This window comes from Corythoichthys intestinalis, chromosome 16, assembly GCF_030265065.1.
Source record: "Corythoichthys intestinalis isolate RoL2023-P3 chromosome 16, ASM3026506v1, whole genome shotgun sequence".
In the NCBI taxonomy this organism is placed as follows: Eukaryota; Metazoa; Chordata; class Actinopteri; order Syngnathiformes; family Syngnathidae; genus Corythoichthys; species Corythoichthys intestinalis.
This window is the reverse complement of record NC_080410.1, coordinates 27,015,797-27,036,010: the sequence shown is the minus strand read 5'-3', so window position 1 is coordinate 27,036,010 and position 20,214 is coordinate 27,015,797. Positions and strand designations below refer to the sequence as shown.

At 41.3% G+C, this 20,214-nt stretch overlaps 1 protein-coding gene across 4 annotated transcripts in view; it reads right to left on the bottom strand.

Annotated features, from left to right (window-relative positions):
* Nucleotides 1-467: 467 nt before the first annotated feature.
* med25 (mediator complex subunit 25) overlaps nt 468-20,214 on the bottom strand; it is a 44,254-nt gene continuing 24,507 nt past the window's right edge. The window contains exons 12-20 of one of the 4 annotated variants that reach the window (XM_057817477.1): nt 17,990-18,075; nt 17,871-17,928; nt 17,690-17,797; nt 7,902-8,072; nt 5,149-5,259; nt 4,926-4,997; nt 2,794-2,964; nt 2,609-2,729; nt 468-2,080 (exon numbers count right to left, since the gene is read on the bottom strand). In XM_057817477.1, the coding sequence (XP_057673460.1) occupies nt 1,977-2,080; nt 2,609-2,729; nt 2,794-2,964; nt 4,926-4,997; nt 5,149-5,259; nt 7,902-8,072; nt 17,690-17,797; nt 17,871-17,928; nt 17,990-18,075 (1,002 nt within the window). In that variant the 3' untranslated portion in view covers nt 468-1,976. The remainder of the gene's footprint in view (nt 2,081-2,608; nt 2,730-2,793; nt 2,965-4,925; nt 4,998-5,148; nt 5,260-7,901; nt 8,073-17,689; nt 17,798-17,870; nt 17,929-17,989; nt 18,076-20,214) is intronic. The other 3 variants (XM_057817478.1, XM_057817476.1, XM_057817479.1) reach the window with 3 other exon arrangements.

The following is a 20,214-nucleotide window of genomic DNA, read 5'->3' as shown; positions in this document are numbered from 1 at the left end:
TGGCCCTTATTCTGTGTCACTGTCCTTAAAACTAAGACACACACACGTACAGGTAGTGTGAGAGGGGCTATAGTTAGAATGGTACTCAAGTCAGAATCCCACCAAACTTGTATTGGCCTTTGTCACTCTGTCAGTGACTAAAAATGGTTTCTTGGAAAAAGAACAATAAAGAGGGAGCGCAGTTTGTCTTCATTTGGCCATTTGTCTTTTGAAAACCCTCATACTCGGCCGCCTTGCAATTGCGCTCATATTTCACACACGTCACCTGAACCTGTTGAGCTGAACCACGGTCATTGTGAAACCAAGTGTGGGAGAAACACGTGAAGATGCAATGCAAATGTGACAGGATGAGAGACAAATACTCGTATGTCAAAACAACCAATTTGATCCAAGAAGAGACTATGGAGTACAATCCTTTTGCATTCAATGCTAAAGCATGGTGAATAGGAAATTTAATGTCGGACTTTGATGTTATACAAAAAAACCAAACCAAAAAAAACACCAGGCTTGAAACCTGCCATAACAGTAAACACAGTGTAAAAGGGGCCTCAGACAATGTCTTATACAGTAAAGCGTAGGAGCGCAGACAGAGCTGCTAACAGCGACGGGGGCAGAAAGACGGAGGCGGGGAGAGGTAGGCGAGAGCGACGCCGAGACGGGCTCCCAAGGCCCTGCTGGTGATTAAAGCCTGAGCGACTGCCCGTTGAGGAGGCCTTCTGAGGGGTACTTAGTATTGGGGGGCCTAATGAGGGCACCCTAGTGAGGATTACTTAGTGACGGGTACTTAGTAAGGGAGTCTAATGAGGGTGTGCTAGTGAAATGTGCGTAGTTCATACAGCAGGGCTAATGACTGAGGGGTACAGAGGGTGCAGTATAGTGTGTGAGGTGCCTAATGATGGGGGTCTCTTGGAAAGGTCCTAGTTAAAAGTATTTAGTGACATGGGCCAAGTGAATTGTGTTTAGCGACAGGTGCTTAGAGCAAAGGACTAATTAAGGGGTCCAGTGAAATGGTTTAGTGAGGGGATCCCTCATGAGAGGCTTTTTAAAGACACCTAGTGAGTGGAGCCAGCAGAGAGGGCTTAGTGAACAGGGCTAAAGAGGGGGTCAGGGCTTAGTAAGGGGTCTAGTTAGTGGGCCTATTGAGGGGGCCTCCATCGACGGCTAGGGAGTAGGCCTAGTAAAGGGACATCATGGTGGGGTATTGTAGTTTGGTTGACTACTGAGAGGGTCCAGTGAAGGAGGGGCGGCTAAGTTTGGGGGACCCAGATAGCAGGCCTAATGAGGGACCCTTGCTATGGGGACAAGTGAGTGCAAGTGCGGGTGAGCACATGATCACTGCAAGCCCAAATAGAGGGGACGTCCATCGCCGTCAATATGTTTATTAAGGTGGCATAATAAGGGGTCCTAAGTGAAGGATGCAAAGGGTAATGAGTTCAGGGGATGCTAGTGGATGGGCTTCATGGCAAAAGGGGGAAATTAGGGGTCTAAGCCGGGGAGTCTCGTGAGGGGGCCTAGTGTCTAACAAGAAGAGGGGGGGTGGTTTCGGCCGATAAAACAAGAACCCACTGTTGCAGTCTCCTAGTAACCATCTCCTGGGTGACGGACGGCAACGTCACTTCCTGCTGGGCCCGGTTGGCAGCCGAGCGACGCCATCTGGTAGGACTACTTGGCCACAAGCGGCGGGCGAGGTGGCGGGTGGGAGGGGGCGACATATTGGAGCGCTTAAAATGAACACGCTGACACCGTTTGGCTGCAAACAGAAAAAAAGCACACAGTGTACTGCGTTTATTTCAGGAAATTATTGTTCAACACCCAGCCATGATTACTCGAAGCGTCTACTTCCCGCGTGTGCATTAGCTTCACGCACACTTGGTCCACGGGTCATTTGCTGCTTAGTTATGTCCAAAATTTAAAATACAAAAGAGTCCAAAAAACATCAACATGATTCCGGGATCCAATTTGTTACAAAAGTTCCCTCAAATGAGGTCCATAAGGATTTCATCCTCCATGACGCTGGACACTTGGGGCATTCCGGGTTGGGGTACGGCCCCCCGCTGAGCTCCAGACATCAGCATCTGACCTGCACACGTACACAAAAATTTTGACTGCTAGTATCAAATACAAGAGCAATGTAATATATATTTTAAAAAATGACTCGAAATATATTATATTTTGCTCCATTTGAACCCTGTGGTTTAAATAACCACGTGGATATTTATGGATTTCTATGTGCCAACGAGCGCTATACTCCCTTGGTAAAAGGGAAATGTTTCTTTCCTTTATTTTGCTTAGGCGCCTACAGTTTGTTACGACAAAGCTGCCAGTCGAGTTATTTAGGAACTATGGGGATTTTTTTTTTTTTTAAAAGAAGTGCTTTTGTGATTTCAGTCTGTCTTTGAACACACCACTTATAGTGAAACTGTTTGACCTGTACATGAAGAGAATGCAGCATTCATTTTGAAGAGTACATGTGATGGGTGGTGCGTCCTATAGACTGGAGCGCATTATAGTGCGGAATTGAGCAGTTGGTGCTCAGATGAATTCCGGTAAACTAACAAATGTGTTGAACAGTGAATGCAGGTGTAAAACATGAACAAATGAGGTTGACCTGGCATAGGCTGTCTCCACTGCGCCTGCATTTGAGCGCCCCCTCCCGGTGCCGAGTGGACCATCTGCTGTCCGAGTCCCTGGTGAGACATCATCCCGGGCATGTGGGCCACGCCTCCCTGCTGTGGGGGGCACCACAAAGTTGACGCTTCCTGCAAGTTCAGGCTACGACGGAGGCGTACTTACCGGCTGCTGCTGGCTGAGAAGGAGACTGCGCAGTTGCGGGTTGGCCCCCGGGTTGGATAGACGCAGGATAGCTCCCTGGGGTGGAGCCTGGCCGCCCTGCGTCACTTGATTAGGTGGTGCCCCGCTGACGGGCGGCTGCTGGCCGTTGGGCCCGGCGGCTCGCATATTCATCTGAGTTCAAAGTTCACACGTATTACACTCACCCAGGCATAATATTCCCACTATGAATACATGTACATTGGGACAAATAAGTATTTAGTCAACCACTAATTGTGCAAGTTCTCCCACTTGAAAATATTAGAGAGGCCTGTAATTGTAAACATGGGAAACCTTAACCCTGATAGAAAGGATGGGGGAAAAAAACAGAAAATCACATAGTTTGATTTTTAAAGAATTTATTTCCAAATCATGGTGGGAAATAAGTATTTGGTCAATACCAAAAGTTCATCTCAATACTTTGTTATGTACCCTTTGTTGGTAATAACGGAGGCCAAATACTTTCTGTAACTCTTCACAAGTTTTTCACACACTGTTGCTGGTATTTTGGCCCATTCCTCCATGCAGATCTCCTCTAGAGCAGTGATGTTTTGGGGCTGTCGTTGGGCAACAAGGACTTTCAACTCCCTCCACAGATATTCTATTGGGTTGAGATCTGGAGACTGGCTAGACAACTCCAGGACCTTGAAATGCTTCTTACGAAGCCACTCCTTTGTTGCCCTGGCTGTGTGTTTGGGATCATTGTCATGCTGAAAGACCCAGCCACGTCTCATCTTCAATGCCCTTGCTGATGGAAGGAGATTTTCACTCAAAATCTCTCGATACATGGCCCCATTCATTCTTTCTTTTACACAGATCAGTCGTCCTGGTCCCTTTGCAGAAAAACTTCCCCAAAGCATGATGTTTCCACCTCCATGCTTCACAGTGGGTATGGTGTTCTTCGGATGCAATTCAGTATTCTTTCTCCTCCAAACACAAGAAACTGTGTTTCTACCAAAAAGTTCTATTTTGGTTTCATCTGACCATAACACATTCTCCCAGTCCTCTTCTGGTTCATCCAAATGCTCTCTAGCAAACCGCAGACGGGCCTGGACGTGTACTTTCTCCAGCAGAGGGACATGGCTGGCAGTGCAGGATTTGAGTCCCTGGTGGCGCATTAATTTACTGATAGTAGCCTTTGTTACTATGGTCCCAGCTCTCTGTAAGTCATTCACTAGGTCCCACCGTGTGGTTCTGGGATTTTTGCTCATCGTTCTTGTTATCATTTTGATGCCCTGGGGTGATATCTTGAATGGAGCCCCAGATCGAGAGCGATTATCAGTGGTCTTGTATGTCTTCCATTTTCTAATAATTGTTCCCACAGTTGATTTCTTTACACCAAGCGTTTTACCTATTGCAGATTCAGTCTTCCCAGCCTGGTGCAGGTCTACAATTTTGTCTCTGGTGTCCTTCAACAGCTCTTTGTGGACAGGTGTCTTTTATACCAATAATGAGTTAAAACAGGTGCCATTAATACAGGTAACGAGTGGAGCCTCGTTAGACCTCGTTAGAAGGAGTTAGACCCCTTTAACAGCCAGAAATCTTGCTTGTTTGTAGGTGACCAAATACTTATTTTCCACTCTAATTTGGAAATAAATTCTTTAAAAATCAAACTGTGATTTTCTATTTTTTTTCCACATTCTGTCTCTCATAGTTGAGGTTTACCCATGTTGATGATTACAGGCCTCTCTAATCTTTTTAAGTAGGAGAACTTGCACAATTGGTGGTCGACTAAGTACTTATCTGCCCCACTGTATACTCTTAATATATTCACTACTACTACATGCATGTTAAGTGTGTTCACATGCAAAGCAGAATGGATTGGAACTCAAAAGTCTCAGCCACATAAATAAGATACTTTTATGTTTAGACAACACTTGCTATGACATTGTTTTTTTTTTTTTTTATGACGACGTTAACTCACTGGCTGCCATTGACGGTGCTAGACGTCCAATTCAGTTTGACTGGTAGGGGACGAAAGAACGCTAATTTATTTGCCACCTCCAACTCAAAATGAATTGGGCATCTAGCGCCGTCAATGGCAGCAATGTTGTTAACAAGCACACGAAATGTGGTGTACATATAACATCTCTCACCATGTTGTTCTGCCTTTGTTGCTCCTCCATCATACCGACCTGACTAACAGGGGGCATGCCCACCACCACCGACTGAACAGGAGGAAAAGGAGGAGGAGGAGGAAAGGTTTTGCCGGTGTTGTGAAGAAAAACCAGAGAGTACATTAAAAGAAGCGAGCAGGAGTACATGCAGTACCAGGCAGTGTGCAAGTATGTGTGTGCGTGCGCTTAGGTTGCGGCCAACCTGTTGCTGTACGTTGCCGTGGGAGACAGGGATGGGGCCGGGGGGCCGGTTGAGGAAGTTTTGATTGGGGGGAACTTGACCGGGCTGCATAGGACCACCACCGCCGCCCATCTGCCTCAACAAACATTTAGCAAGAAAGTTATCAGGAATGCAGTCTTCAGTGCAATGATCTTATTCTCACTTGTATTTAAATCAAAGCTAAACATGGGAATCTTTAATGCGTTTAACCATCCAACAGAATGCACTTATAAATAAATAAATACATCAAAATGATAAGACACGAATTTAATTAAATTTCAGAACTTTATTCATGAGTAAAAATGTTTTATTCACATTGATTTTGTTTGACTAAAATGTATAAAAATTATGCAAAGGAATTAACTGCACGTTTAATGCAAATTAATTAACAAAAATGAATATAAATCAAGTCAAAACGGTATATTTATTGATTTAAAAAAAAATATATTTACTTATTTAAAAAATTGGAAGAAATCGACCATTGTGAAAATAAACGAATTTGAATTTTTGGACAAAAGGACGCACCCACCCAAATTTACAAGAAAACTGTATTCATAATTATATAGAATGCACTGCATTATAGTGGCGTGGCCGGGAAAAAGTAGAGTCTTATAGTCCGAAAGCTACGGAATTTGTAAATCCAAGTTTTATATGTACATTTGAAAATTAAAAACAACAACAACAAAAAACACTTGCGGCAGGAGCGCACACTGCCGACTGCTGGTGTAGAGAATCTATTGAAAGAGCAAAACGAGCCCCACCCCCAAAAAATAAAAAAACAAAACCAGTAAATGTTCACTTATAAGTAAGCATTTTACTTTACAACAGTAAAAGGTAATATTATGCAACTAGAAAAAGCAATTCAGAAGGGAGAATCTATAGGATGTAGTGAATTTCGGCAGGTTATTCCACCAAGTCAGACAGTATTGGTCCTAAAAGTGTCATTTCAACTCATTGAGCACGCTCCAGCTATCAGAAAAGCGGCAGCCCAGCGACTTCGGGTGCACTTTCCAGGGAAAAGCACGGCTTGCTAAGAGAGGAGGGCATGGTCCCGCTGAGCCCGTCCTGGCGACTCGCTGCAAATTGAAATTTTAATTACGCCTCAAGATTGCTGCTGATGTGGCTTCCTTTATTAGCGATGCAACACTGAATATGCGATGATACACAAGAGGCAGCGGGAAAGAGGAGAGGAAAAAAAATCATCATCATTATTGTTTCATGGCTTCTGCTGCCTCTAAATGCTCAAGACGCACACGCACTTTGTCCCGATGTAAAATTAGCAGGATGACTAAACTACAACCGTCACCAACAACCACGACAAACACAATCAGGAGAATAAAGCATTGCAAGTTATTCTTTGCTACACTGTGGCTTCGTAGATTTAGTTTTCCCTAGATACGGTTACATTTACATGCGTTAAAAGTGGGGAATCTGAGAGAACATGGCACAATTATAATTTGGAATACCCGGAAAAACATTATTTTTGAAAATTAAATTAGTAAAACTGGTCAAAATTGAGAGGCGACTGGCGAAAATACAAAGCACGTGTTAGTCTTTGACAGAGTAGCTTTAAAATGGCTGCTAAATCTATTGGCTGTTCTGCCAGGCCCCCCCAAATGAATTTGACTTATATCACTGTCTATGGTAGCCAACGAGGACAAAATGCAAGCTTCATTCATGAATGTCTTGCGTCCTTTAAGAAAAGTGTATCCAAAAAGAGGCAGCAAAGGAAGTGCTTTTACTTCCATCAGGGAGACGTGGGGGCGAAAGGGGCTCTAGTTGTGTCCCTGCGGATTGGCACACTGCGTGTACGGCACGTCTCATGTAATATATGTGACATCTGCGCTACCCGCTCTCTATTATTCATGGCCGTCCAACTTTAGCTTTGTCTAATCTCATCATTTTCAACATTGCTTGACTGCAGGAAAGGGCCTCATACGTGCTGTACTGTATAAACGTTTAAGCAAAGACGGGAGAGGTATACCATTTTGATTTGAAGAGCCCAATTTTGGGTTGTTTTCCTTTGTTGCAGGGAGCCCCAAAAAACATCGCTTGGACCCCCCCTACCCCAATAAAAAAAAAAAAATTCACCCACAAAAATCATAACTAAATCTTTAGACTTTTTGGCGGGAGGTTAGAGGTCAACGGTTTAATGTCACAGAGGTCAGAAAAGGAATTTGGCAATAACCTGATTATGGATTAGTGAACTTATTAGGTAAATAAATGGCGCACGCACTCTACCAAATATGGCGATGCTTTGAATTTGGCTGCTTAGGTGGAAGTATGCTCTCTATGAGTGCTTTTCTAGTTTTTTATTGTGGTTGCATGCAAGCTCAGTCTGACAACAAGGCTCTCTAAAAGGATCGTGTTAGCAGACTATTCAAGAAAGATGCATTTTTGGCATAGGCAAAGCTAGCAAAATAGGAATAAAGTTCGTCAGCTGGCCTTTTTTTGTACATAAACGTACATAGACCAAAACTTGTGCAATTAATGCTTCGTAACAGCAGAATTGAGACTTGAGACAGCGATGTCACCGGTGAGCGCTCATGTCGTTGCGCTCAAATGAGTGCCATTAGCCTCTTACAGGGATGCGGTGGAGCGCCCGTGCTGAAGCAAACGTCAATAGCGATGCGGCTTAAACAGCAGCCAACTCCCCTGGCGCTCGTCTCCGTCAACTCCTCCTCATCATCGCTATCTTTCTGCTCCACTAGACCGCCGCCTCCGTTAGCACTCACCGCACGGTGACTCTGCTTGTGGTTGGTGATGACTTGCCGGATCCCGTTGACGAAGCCGCTCTGGTCATTAGGGATGAGGCCCATGAAGATTCGCTTCTTGGACGAGTAGAGCAGCATGAGCACGCGCACCTCACACGGCGATGTGGTGTGCGGGAAGTGCACGCAACCGGCCTGGGGGCGGAAGGGGCGAAAAAAGGTCAAGCCGCTTGGACAAATACGCTGCAAGAAAAATCTTCTTGAATTATTTTAATGAGGAAACAAAATGCGGCTCCATGTCCTTTATATATGCTTCATGTGCAAAACTTATTTTTAACAAGGCACGAGACCAAATATCCATATTGTGACATAACAAATCATTGTCGTACGATACGACCGCAAAACCCATATCTAGAAGAATGCACTGTGGAAAAAAAGAAAGAGTTGACAATGGTGGTGTGTTGATCTAAATATCTATACCAACCTTAGTATTGATATTGAGCTATAACAATAGAATCAAATACAATTGCCCAGGGACTTTTCCCAGAATGGAGCCCTATCCCTAGGCCATTTTTGGGGCTTTGAGAAATTAGATATAAAGTGGTATGAAAAAGTATCTGAACCTTTTGGAATTCCTCACATTTCTGCATAAAATCACCATCAAATGTGATCTGATCTTCGTCAAAATCACACAGATGAAAATACAGTGTCTGCTTTAACTAAAAACCACCCAAACATTTATAGGTTTTCATATTTGAATGAGGATAACATGCAAACAATGACAGAAGGGGGGGTGGGGGGGTTAAGTGAACCCTCTGCCCAAGGACTTAAAGAGCAATTGAAACCAATTTTTACCAAACATTTTAAGTCAGGTGTGTGCCCAATCACTGATGAGTGGTTTAAAGCTGCCCTGCCCACCATAAAACACACACTTGGTAAGAAATGTCTTGATGAGAAGCATTGTCTGATGTGCATCATGGCTCGGTCAAAAAACCTGTCTGAAAAATAACAAAATATTAAATGTGATGGTTCACTTACTTATTTTTCCCCCTTCTGTTATTGTTTGCATACTATCCTCATTAAAATATGAAAACCTATAAATGTGTGGGTGGTTTTAGTTAAAACACTTTTTTTTTTTCATTTGTGTGATTTTGACAAAGATCAGATCACATTTGATGGTGATTTTATGCAGAAATGTGAGAAATTCCAAAAGGTTCAGACACTTTTTCATACCACTGCACGAGTGTGCTTACTACTATACTACATATTAAGAGTGTGACAGTATCTCGATACGGCGAAATATTGCGATATTTTGCAACCCGATGGGTTATCAATATGCTCCCGCCAAGTATCGATTTAAAAAAAAAATTTTTTTTTACATATTGGCCATACATGGTTTATGGATGCTGTAAACTGCTCATTCAATGTTTGTTGAGCAATTCCTTGGCAGTGGGCACAAGTCGTTTAGAGAAGAAGAGAGGATGGTACAAGTTGGATGAAAAAAAAGTTGAGCGAAAATGGTGGACGAAAAAAGTGAGAAAAATATTCTTACAAACTACACATGTGGAAACTAGGGCTGCCAAAATTATCGCATTAACGGGCGGTAATTAATTTTTTAAAATTAATCACGTTAAAATATTTGACGCATTTAATGCACATGCCCCGCTCAGATTAAAATGACAGCACAGTGTAATGTCCACTTGGTACTTGTGTTTTTTGGTGTTTTTTAACCCTCTGCTGGCGCTTGGGTGCAACTGATTTTATGGGTTTCAGCACCACATGAGTGTTGTGTAATTATTGACATCAACAATGCCGAGCTACTGGTTTATTTTTTGATTGAAAATGTTACAAATTTTATTAAAACAAAAACATTAAGAGGGGTTTTACTATAATAAATTAATAATATAAAAATTCTATAACTTGTACTAACATTTATCTTGTAACAACTACAAGTCTTTCTATCCATGGATCGCTTTAACAGAATGTTAATAATGTTAATGCCATCTTATTGATTTATAGTTATAATAAACAAATACAGTACTTATGTACCGTATGTTGAATGTATATATCAGTCTTGTGTCTTATCTTTCCATTCCAACAATAATTTACAGAAAAATATAGCATATTTTATAGATGGTTTGAATTGCGATTAATTACGATTAATTAATTTTTAAGCTGTAATTAACTTGATTAAAATTTTTAATCATTTGACAGCCCTAGTGGAAACACTTTGGATTTTATAACAACAAGGAAGGACGTAAGGTGAACAAAGACTCTCCTGTATGCAACAACTGTTTAACATAAATAAGGTTCACTGTAAAAACAATGAATATTCACAGCCACTTGCAGCTGGTGACGAAGTGGTCACCGGATTTATTTAGCAACAACCTGCCATCACTGTTTCGCTTGTATCACCTGAGGTAAGAAAGCAATGTTAAATGATTCTTTAATTTACATGTACAGTGCTGGCCAATAAGTATTTTTTGTAAATTTGATGGGGGGGAAAAGTTTCAGCTATTTAAATTATTTAACAGTATCATAAAATGATTAAGCTATACATTTTTACCTATTTACAGTGCTGGCCTAAAGTATTGGCACCCCTGCAATTTTGTCAGCTAATGCTTAATTTCTCCGAGAAAACGATTGCAAGTACAAATAGTAATATCTTCATTTATTTTGCTTGCAATGAAAAAACTCAGAAGAGAATGAAAAAAAATCAATATCACTTTACACAAAACTCCAAAAATAGGCCGGACAAAAGTATTGGCACCCTCAGCCTAATACTTGGTAGCACAACCTTTAGACAAAATAACTGCGAACGACCTCATCCGGTATCCATCAATCAACTTCTTACAATGCTCTGCTGGAATTTTAGACCATTCTTCTTTGGCCAACTGCTCCAGGTCTCTGAGATTTTAAGTGTGCCTTCTCCAAACTGCCATTTTTAGATTTCTCCACAGGTGTTCTATGGGATTCAGGTTTGGACTCATTGCTGCTAGAAGTCTCCAGTGCTTTCCCGCAAACAATTTGCTAGTGCTTTTTGAAGTGTGTTTTGGGTCATTGTCCTGCTGGTAGACCCATAACCTCTGAGGGCGACCCAGCTTTCTCACACTGGGCCCTACATTATGCTGCAAAATTTGTAGCTAGTCTTCAGAGTTCATAATGCCATGCATACGGTCAAGCAGGCCAGTGCCAGAGGTAGCAAAGCAACCCCAAAACATCAGGGAACCTCCACCATGTTTGACTGTGGGGACCGTTTTTTTCTTGTAAACTCTAAGCTGATGCGTTTTCCCGGAAAGCTCTACTTTTGTCTCATCTGACCAGAGAACATTTTTCCAAAACGTTTTTGGCTTTCTCAGGTAAGTTTTGGCAAACTCCAGCCTGGCTTTTTTTAATGTCTCTGGGTCAGAAGTAGGGTCTTCCTTGGTATCCTACCAGAGAGTCCCTTTTCATTTAGACGCCATCAGATAGTACGGGTTGACACTGTTGTACCCTTGAACTGCAGGACAGCTTGAACTTTGGATGTTAGACGAGGTTCTTTATCCACCATCCGCACAATTTTTCGTCCAAATCTCTCGTCATTTTTTTCTTTTAGATCCATAGGGAGGTTAGCCACAGTGCCATGGGCTTTACACTTATTGATGACACTGCACACGGGAGACACAGGAACATTCAGGTCTTTGGAGATGAACTTGTAACCTTGAGATTCCTCATGCTTCCTCACAATTTTCCTTCTGAAGTCCTCAGACAGTTCTTTGGTCTTTTTTCTTTTCTCCATGCTCAATGTGGCACACACAAGGACATAGGAAAGAGGTTAAGTCAACTTTAATCCATTTAAACTGGCTGCAAGTGTGATTTAGTTATTGCCACCATGTGCCACAGGTAAGTAACAGGTGCTGTTAATTACACAAATTAGAGAAGCATCACATGATTTTTCAAAGGGTGTCAATACTTTTGTCTGGCCTATTTTTGGAGTTTTGTGTAAAATGATAATGACTTAAAAAAAAATTCCATTCTCTTTTGTGTTTTTTCATTGCAAGCAAAGTAAATGAAGATATTACTACCAAAGCATTTGTAATTGCAATCATTTCCTAGGAGAAATTGAGCATTATCTGACAGAATTGCAGGGGTGCAAATACTTTTGGCCAGCACGGTATTATTTTGATGACATTAGGTGTTGTATGTCAAATAAACCAGGACCTAAAATTGGAGCGAAATGAATATCAATCGAGCCTATATTAGTTTACTGATTTACGGTATTTGAGATTGAGAACCACTTTCCATCTAATTTACTAAACAAACTATTATGACTAGAGATGTCCCGATCCGATATTTGGATCGGACGCCGATATGGGCAAAAAATGCGCATCGGTATCGGATCGGCCGACGCGGAAAAATTCCGATCCAGACTTCCGATCCAGTTTTTTTTTCGAAAGTCCGGTCCGGGTTTTCCAGCGCACCGATTTACATAATCCATTCCAGTTTTTGCTTCGGTTTCCCTAAAATCCGGTCCGCATTTTACCGCACACCTTCAACACACTACATTACCGTCTCCCAATTTACCGAGAGACTTTATCGGTAAAAATGTCAGCTGTGTGGGATCATTTCACCTTAAAGGACGACAAAGACGAAGAGGCAGAGTGCAACATAAGCCACAATAAAGTCAAGCGTGGTGGTAAAGCTGTAAGAAGTTTTAATACAACCAACCTAATCAAGCATTTAGCGAAATACCATGAGGAGTATGTTAGGAAAACCGAAGACAAAAAGAAAGGTCCTTCGCAACTAACACTGGCAGAAACTTTTGCTATTCGTGACAAACTGGCACTCGACAGTCCCAAAGCGCAGGGAATAACAAGGGTCATTACAAGAAGACGAATCAAGAATTAATTCTGGATGACGATCCATTATCTCTCGTGAGTAAAGACGCACCATACAACACTTATGCTGCATCGCAGAGAAGTGGGAAGTCGGATTTATCCCACTCGGATGGTACCAGTTCCGACCTCAAAGCGTTCCAAGCAAATTTAAACAACAAAGATGGCTGATCGCGACGAGGTGTTTTTTATTTTGGCCATCCAAAGACATTTTGACCTCCAGCGAACCTTCCTTCCTATAAGCGATCAAATAGTAGAGGAAAAACGACGGCTGCGTTATAGCCCACACTGTAAACTGCCTTTTTTTTAGCTACATCCTTTGCTGATCGTCAATATAAAAACATAGCACAACAAAGATAATTCACTGTATGAGGAAAAAAATACATGGCATCTCAAATAAACTTGATTTACTTCATTATTGTATTATCATTCGTTTTCTTGAGCGCCATTTTGACCAGTGACGTCAGATTGAAACAACTTGGAAGTCGGGGTAGTTATTTTTTTCTCCAACTTCGCGACTTGGACCTCCCAGTTCGAGTGGTGTTCCAATGATATTTCCCTAATCGGAGGTCGGAAAAGTCCGACATCCCACTTTTCTGGAACGCAGCATTAGAACCACGGTACAACATGCCCAGATGTCATTCCATCCTTGAGCGATTCCGCCGTGGAAGATTCGAGAACGATTCACAAATATCCAAATTCCGATTATTGAAATATGTCAAGTAAAGCGAAACTAATACACAGCGAGGTCTTCGGGACGCAATGAGAAACGGACCGCATTGCGTCCCAAGAGTAAACATGCTTGTCTAATAGATATCATATGTATGTAGAACTAGATGCACAATGACAGACTCCACAGCGTGAGCAACGCATGCATTGAAAACTATGTGCGTTAGTAAACAGCCGCCATCTTAAAGCAGGAGACTTCCCTTGTAGGCTGTTGTAGTGAACCTTCCAAGCGAACCTAATTAACTTTTTATCTAAAATACTCCTAAATCGGCAAAATCTTGACTTGAATCTATCTTCAAAACAGTTTTAAAACTTTCACATGTCAAAAGTAGACAGAAGGGAAATTATGGAATAACGGGAGCAATTTTAACAACTTTAACAGTTGATTCGCAAAATTAAATTAATTGAATGTAGTTTAAAGCTGCTGATACAGAATGGGGACTTGAGTAGTTTATTTACTGTTTTAAAATGTTAACTTGAAACTGAAATAGTCGTTTATTTAAACCTGTGAGGCTTTTTATACAATTTTTGTAACTAATGCACGAAACATTAAAAGCATCTCATAGCTTGGGGGATTTGTGGGATTTTCCACTAACAGTTTACAATATTATTTGCATGTTTTACTGACTGACTATGCCATTTCTGTTTGTTATTTATAATCTTTTGTGTTTGTCACTGAATAAACAGGTCAGTTTCTTGTTACCAACCATTGTGTGTTATTCAAACTCACCTAATTCAGCTGGCTAGTTGTTATCAAGAGTACTAAAACCCTTTTCAACATGAGTCTGACAACTAAGTAAGGAGGCTAAATAACTTTAAACTTTAATACATGCGCAGAAAGGCCGGTATCGGTATCGGCCAGTATCAGTATCGGATCGGAAGTGGAAAACAATATCGGTATCGGATCGGAAGTGCAAAAACCTGGATCGGGACATCCCTAATTATGACTGCCATTTTGATACAATAAGCTATAAAAATGGTTTGAATAGCTTCCAAGAAATATACTGTGGCGCAAATAAGTATTTAGTCACCCACCAATTGTGCAAGTTCTCCTACTTGAAAAGATTAGAGAGGCGTGTAATTGTCAACATGGGTAAACCTCAACCATGAGAGACAGAATGTGGAAAAAACATACAGAAAATCAAATTAGAGTGGAAAATAAGTATTTGGTCACCAACAAACAAGCAAGATTTCTGGCTGTCAAAGAGGTCTAACTTCTTCTAATGAGGTCTAACTAGGTTCCACTCGTTACCTGTATTAATGGCACCTGTTTTAACTCAATATCGGTATAAAAGACACCTGTCCACAACCTCAGTCAGTCACACACCAAACTCCACTATGGCCAAGACCAAAGAGCTGTCGAAGGACACCAGAGACAAAATTGTAGACCTGCACCAGGCTGGGAAAACTGAATCTGCAATAGGTAAAACGCTTGGTGTAAAGAAATCAACTGTGGGAGCAATTATTAGAAAATGGAAGACATACAAGACCACTGATAATCTCCCTCGATCTGGGGCTCCATGCAAGATCTCACCCCATGGCGTCAAAATGATAACAAGAACGGTGAGCAAAAATCCCAGAACTACACGGGGGGATCTAGTGAATGACCTACAGAGAGCTGGGACCACAGTAACAAAGGCTACTATCAGTAACACAATGCGCCGCCAGGGACTCAAATCCTGCACTGCCAGATGTGTTCCCCTGCTGAAGAAAGTACACGCTCAGGCCCGTCTGCGGTTCGCTAGAGAGCATTTGGATGATCCAGAAGAGCACAGGGAGAATGTCTTATGGTCAGATGAAACCAAAATAGAACTTTTTGGTAGAAACACAGGTTCTCGTGTTTGGAGGAGAAAGAATACTGAATTGCCTGGGAAGAACACCATACCCACTGTGAAGCATGGGGGTGGAAACATCATGCTATGGGGCTGTTTTTCTGCACAGGGACCAGGACGACTGATCTGTGTAAAGCAGACATGTCCAAAGTCCGGCCCGGGGGCCAAATGCGGCGCGTGGTCCAATTTCATCCGGCCCCCAGCCTCTGTCATGAAATCAATAACGTCTGCCCCGCACACAGACTTAATAAATTGGTCAGTAGTACTGCTACCAGCATATGAAGTAGCTTACACACTAAATTTACCCACTAAAAGGCAGCAGCACTCTAAGCAACATTACCCCGTGTAACCCTTCCAATTTTCTAAAATAGCGACAATCAACAAAAAAAGAAGAAAGTTGACTGTGACGTCCGACGCTTCAAGTATAGGTGGAAATTGGACTATTTCTTCACTAAAATACGCAACAACTGTGTCTGCCTCAATTTGCAGAGACAGTCGCTGTTTTAAAGAGTTCAATGTGAGGCGATATTACCAAACAAGACATGCTGACATGTACGACAAGATTACAGCGAAGATACGCAGCGAGAAATTGAAGCAACTTGATGCTAGTTTAATTTCACAGCAGCAGTATTTCACAAGAGCCCGAGAGTCGAAGGAAAATGCCACAAAGGCTAGTTGCGAGATTGTTGAAATTATTAATTAAAGAAAATAATAACGCAAATGTGACACACAGAATGGCTTGCTAAAAATTGCTAAATATATTGTTGTACGTAAAGGACATCAGCCAAGATCGGCACCCCACATTTTTACCGCACCAAATCTGGCCCCCTTTGCAAAAAGTTTGGACACCCCTGGTGCAAAGGAAAGAATGAATGGGGCCACATATCGAGAGATTTTGAGTGAAAATCTCCTTCCATCAGCAAGGGCATTGAAGATGACACGTAGCTGGGTCTTTCAGCATGACAATGATCCCAAACACACAGCCAGGGCAACAAAGGAGTGGCTTCGTAAGAAGCATTTCAAGGTCCTGGAGTGGCCTAGCCAGTCTCCAAATCTCAACCCCATAGAAAATCTGTGGAGGGAGTTGAAAGTCCGTGTTGCCCAACGACAGCCCCAAAACATCACTGCTCTAGAGGAGATCTGCATGGAGGAATGGGCCAAAATACCAGCAACAGTGTGTGAAAAGCTTGTGAAGAGTTACAGAAAACGTTTGGCCTCCGTTATTGCCAACCAAGGGTACATAACAAAGTATTGAGATGAACTTTTGGTATTGACCAAATACTTATTTTCCACCATGATTTGCAAATAAATTCTTTAAAAATCAAACAATGTGATTTTCTGCCCCCCCCACATTATCTCTCATGGTTGAGGTTTATCCATGTTTACAATTACAGGCCTCTCTAATATTTTCAAGTGGGAGAACTTGCACAATTAGTGGTTGACTAAATACCTATTTACCCCACTGTAAGGTGATGTGCATGTTAATTGATGCCGCCTACATATTAAAAATTAGTAATTATTGCACTTTTAAATTCTATACATTCAATTTTTTTTTTAAATTCACATCAGGATTTCAACTCAAAAGCTATTAACTTTTTTTTTTTTTTTTTTTTTTTTAATTTTGTTGTTTTTAAAGTGAGGAAGAATGTGACTGACTGAGTCCGACCTCTCGAATGCTGAGTCAAAGAAAACCGACTCACCAATTTTATCATTGCCCCCCACCAAGCTCAACAGCTAACTGACACCTACAACACTGTAAAAGATTATAAAAGATTTTAAATTTAAAAGAAATTAAGGGTGCCATTCATCACAATCTCTCCAAAAGATAGTGGTTTGATCCCTCTATATGTGCAGGTAAAAAAAAAATTGCAGTAGATTTATATTTTACAGCATTGTTGTACAGAAAAGGTGTCACTATTTAATAAATGACTCAATAAACAGTATTTTTTTTCTATTTTGAAATCTTGTTTTCAGTTGTAACGTAGAACATCATATGTCAATTTCCTGACCAATATATCACTCGATAATCGCTGTATGGCGATATTGTGAGATAGTCGTTATCGTGAGCCTCGTATCGTATCGTAAGGTGCCCTGAGGTTCCCACTCCTACTACATATACAGAAGTACTGTCACTCTTTGTTTGGAATGCAGCCAGTAAAACGAGTGCCCTCTAAAGGGTTAAGATATTTCATCAAGATAAGTACATTTAGGACTTTTTATACACTGGGGAACCCTATTTGGTCAATGAATGATCCCAAAAATGAAAAATATCCCTCTGTTTGGGAAAAATTGAATTAAAATCAAATTAATGAATGTGCGGGTGCATCCACCCAGTGGCTGTCATAGACGGTGACGGAAAAATATCACTGATACTTACAAAACCGTTGGCCATAATGCGGTACAGGCCTTTAAGCGACTCCATGTCCTTGTTGGTGAAGAGAAACTGAACCATTCTTGAGTTCCTGAACAGCGGCCCTAACGTGGTCTACGGAAAGAGAGAGACACATTCAAGAAGACAACCAATGAGCTGCCGTTACAATTCAAAAAGGTGTTCCCACCAAAAGCTGCTGTGGGATGAGCTGCATGATGAGCTTTTGCGGCCACTGATCCGTGTTCCTGCGAAGACAAACGCATTAGCGACAAACGGGCCGCACAAGGCAGGGAGCGCTCCACTCACAGGTTCTCCCCCTGGTTGACCTGTACTTGACATGGCAGGGAGCGTGTCAGATTGGTAGCGGAATCCAACGAGGAGGCCTTGGGTTTCTGCGGTAGGGAGAAAAAAAAAAAGTGTTTCAACACCCACACTGATCTGTGAAGTCACGAGGTGAAAGATTTCACAAAAACTCTTCTATTTTAGGTACATGTGTGAAGTAGGCTTGTTTAGTGGATCAGTCAATGCATAGCACTATATTCTATCAGTAATACAAGTGGCAGTAATTTTATGTGGAAGAAGATTAGAATAAAAATTAATAGTTCTATTACTACGTTTTCTCTGACTTGTGTTGGATGTTTATGCCATTTTTAAAGTGAAGTTTCTCAGAACTCTGGCTCTGCTGCTTTTCTTCAATATATGCTTTTGTTTTTCACTTTCAAATGAAAACAGATCCCTCATGTAGACATGCTCATCGCCCTTTATCACCCTGATCTGTTTGAATCTAAAGACAGATCCCTCATTGCCTGTCCATTTGAGAGTTTTATCACCTAGACATGCTTTCCTAACACCTTGACACAGGAGCAACGACGTGTAAATAATCTCATCCGAAAAAAAAAAAAAAGACCCTCCCTACAGTCCATCTTCCGTGTGCATTCTGCCGTGATCTCTATTATGAGCGCCAATGACAACAAATGGACTTTTTGAAAATTGCATCACATAAGAAAACGCCAAGGTTAAAGGATGTTTAAGTCAGTTCTAGTTCGCCATGTGTTTGGTTCCTTTCCCGAAAAAAAGAAAAAGTCGCTGCGGTCATCGGGGACCCGCTGACCAACGTCTGCTGTCTCAGCTTCACCCGCTGCCCACAATTGATCTGACCTTGAGGGCAACAAATCCCAGGGGACGATAAACCGATGTGCAGTTCGTTAAAATGAAGCAATTATTGATGACCTATTGACACACACACCAGTCTCAGAATTATATGGATGTTCTTTTATCAATTTTATGTCTTCAGTTATTCTAAAAAAGAAATACCGTAATTTCCCGAATATAAGGCGCACCCGTGTATAACGCGCACCCCAAATTTACTTGTAAAATCTAGGGAAAATATTGTACCCGTGTATAACGCGCACCCTAATTTTAGCACCAATAAATAGAAGAATACAAGAAAACAGAGTTCGTGTACAGATACAGAAATGTCATTTTACTAACTGGTGAAACACAGCACAAGCATAGCACATTGGTAGTTCAAGACATTACCGTAAACTGACAATATGCACGGTAATAATATGATCTGACAACTTCTCCAACTTACCAAAATCCAGGAGAAAACAAAACAGATGTGACTTTTCTTTTAAAGGCTGCTGTATAATTTGATCGTTTCATCATGATGACTAAATGTCTCTTCCATGGATTGATACGGTAAAAATAAAAGTGAGGACCGAAGTCGGAAATCAGAACGAGTGCATCGCTACTGTGGCAAAAGGAACTATTGTTATTTGGGTTTGAGTTTCCCGAGGGACTGATATAGTTGACGGACACAGGAAGTCAGTGTTGTTACGTTTGTTATGGTCCGAGTTGCAGAGTTGCAATAAACGTTGACTCAAATGAGTTCAAGAAACTAAATTCTGTGCTTTATGAAGAGTGAAAAAAAGCAGAATTTAACACAGATGAAATCATTCGACCAATCAGAGTGAAGTATTACCGAAACAAAATGGTGACGTCATGTCCTGTAATGGTCGACAACGGATCGCGGCATACGTTTTCTTCAACACAACATGGCCGTGTCAATAAAAAAAAAAAATCGGTCTTTTTATATATATATATATATATATATGTATACATAATATATACTGTAATTTCCCGAATATAAGGCGCACCCATGTATAACGCGCACCTCAAATTTACTTGTAAAATCTAGGGAAAATTATTGTACCCGTGTATAACGCACACCCTAATTTTAGCACCACTAAATAGAACAATACAAGAAAACAGAGTTCGTGTACAGATACAGAAATGTCATTTTACTGACTGGTGAAACACAGCAAAAGCATAGCACATTGGTAGTGCAAAACATTACCGTAAACTGACCATATGTACGGTAATAATATGATCTGATAACTTCTTGAACTTACCAGAATCCAGGAGAAAAAAAAAACAGATGTGACTTTTCTTTTAAAGGTTTAAAGGCTGCTGTATAACTTGCTCGTTTCATCATGATGAATAAATGTTTCCTCCATGGATTGATACGG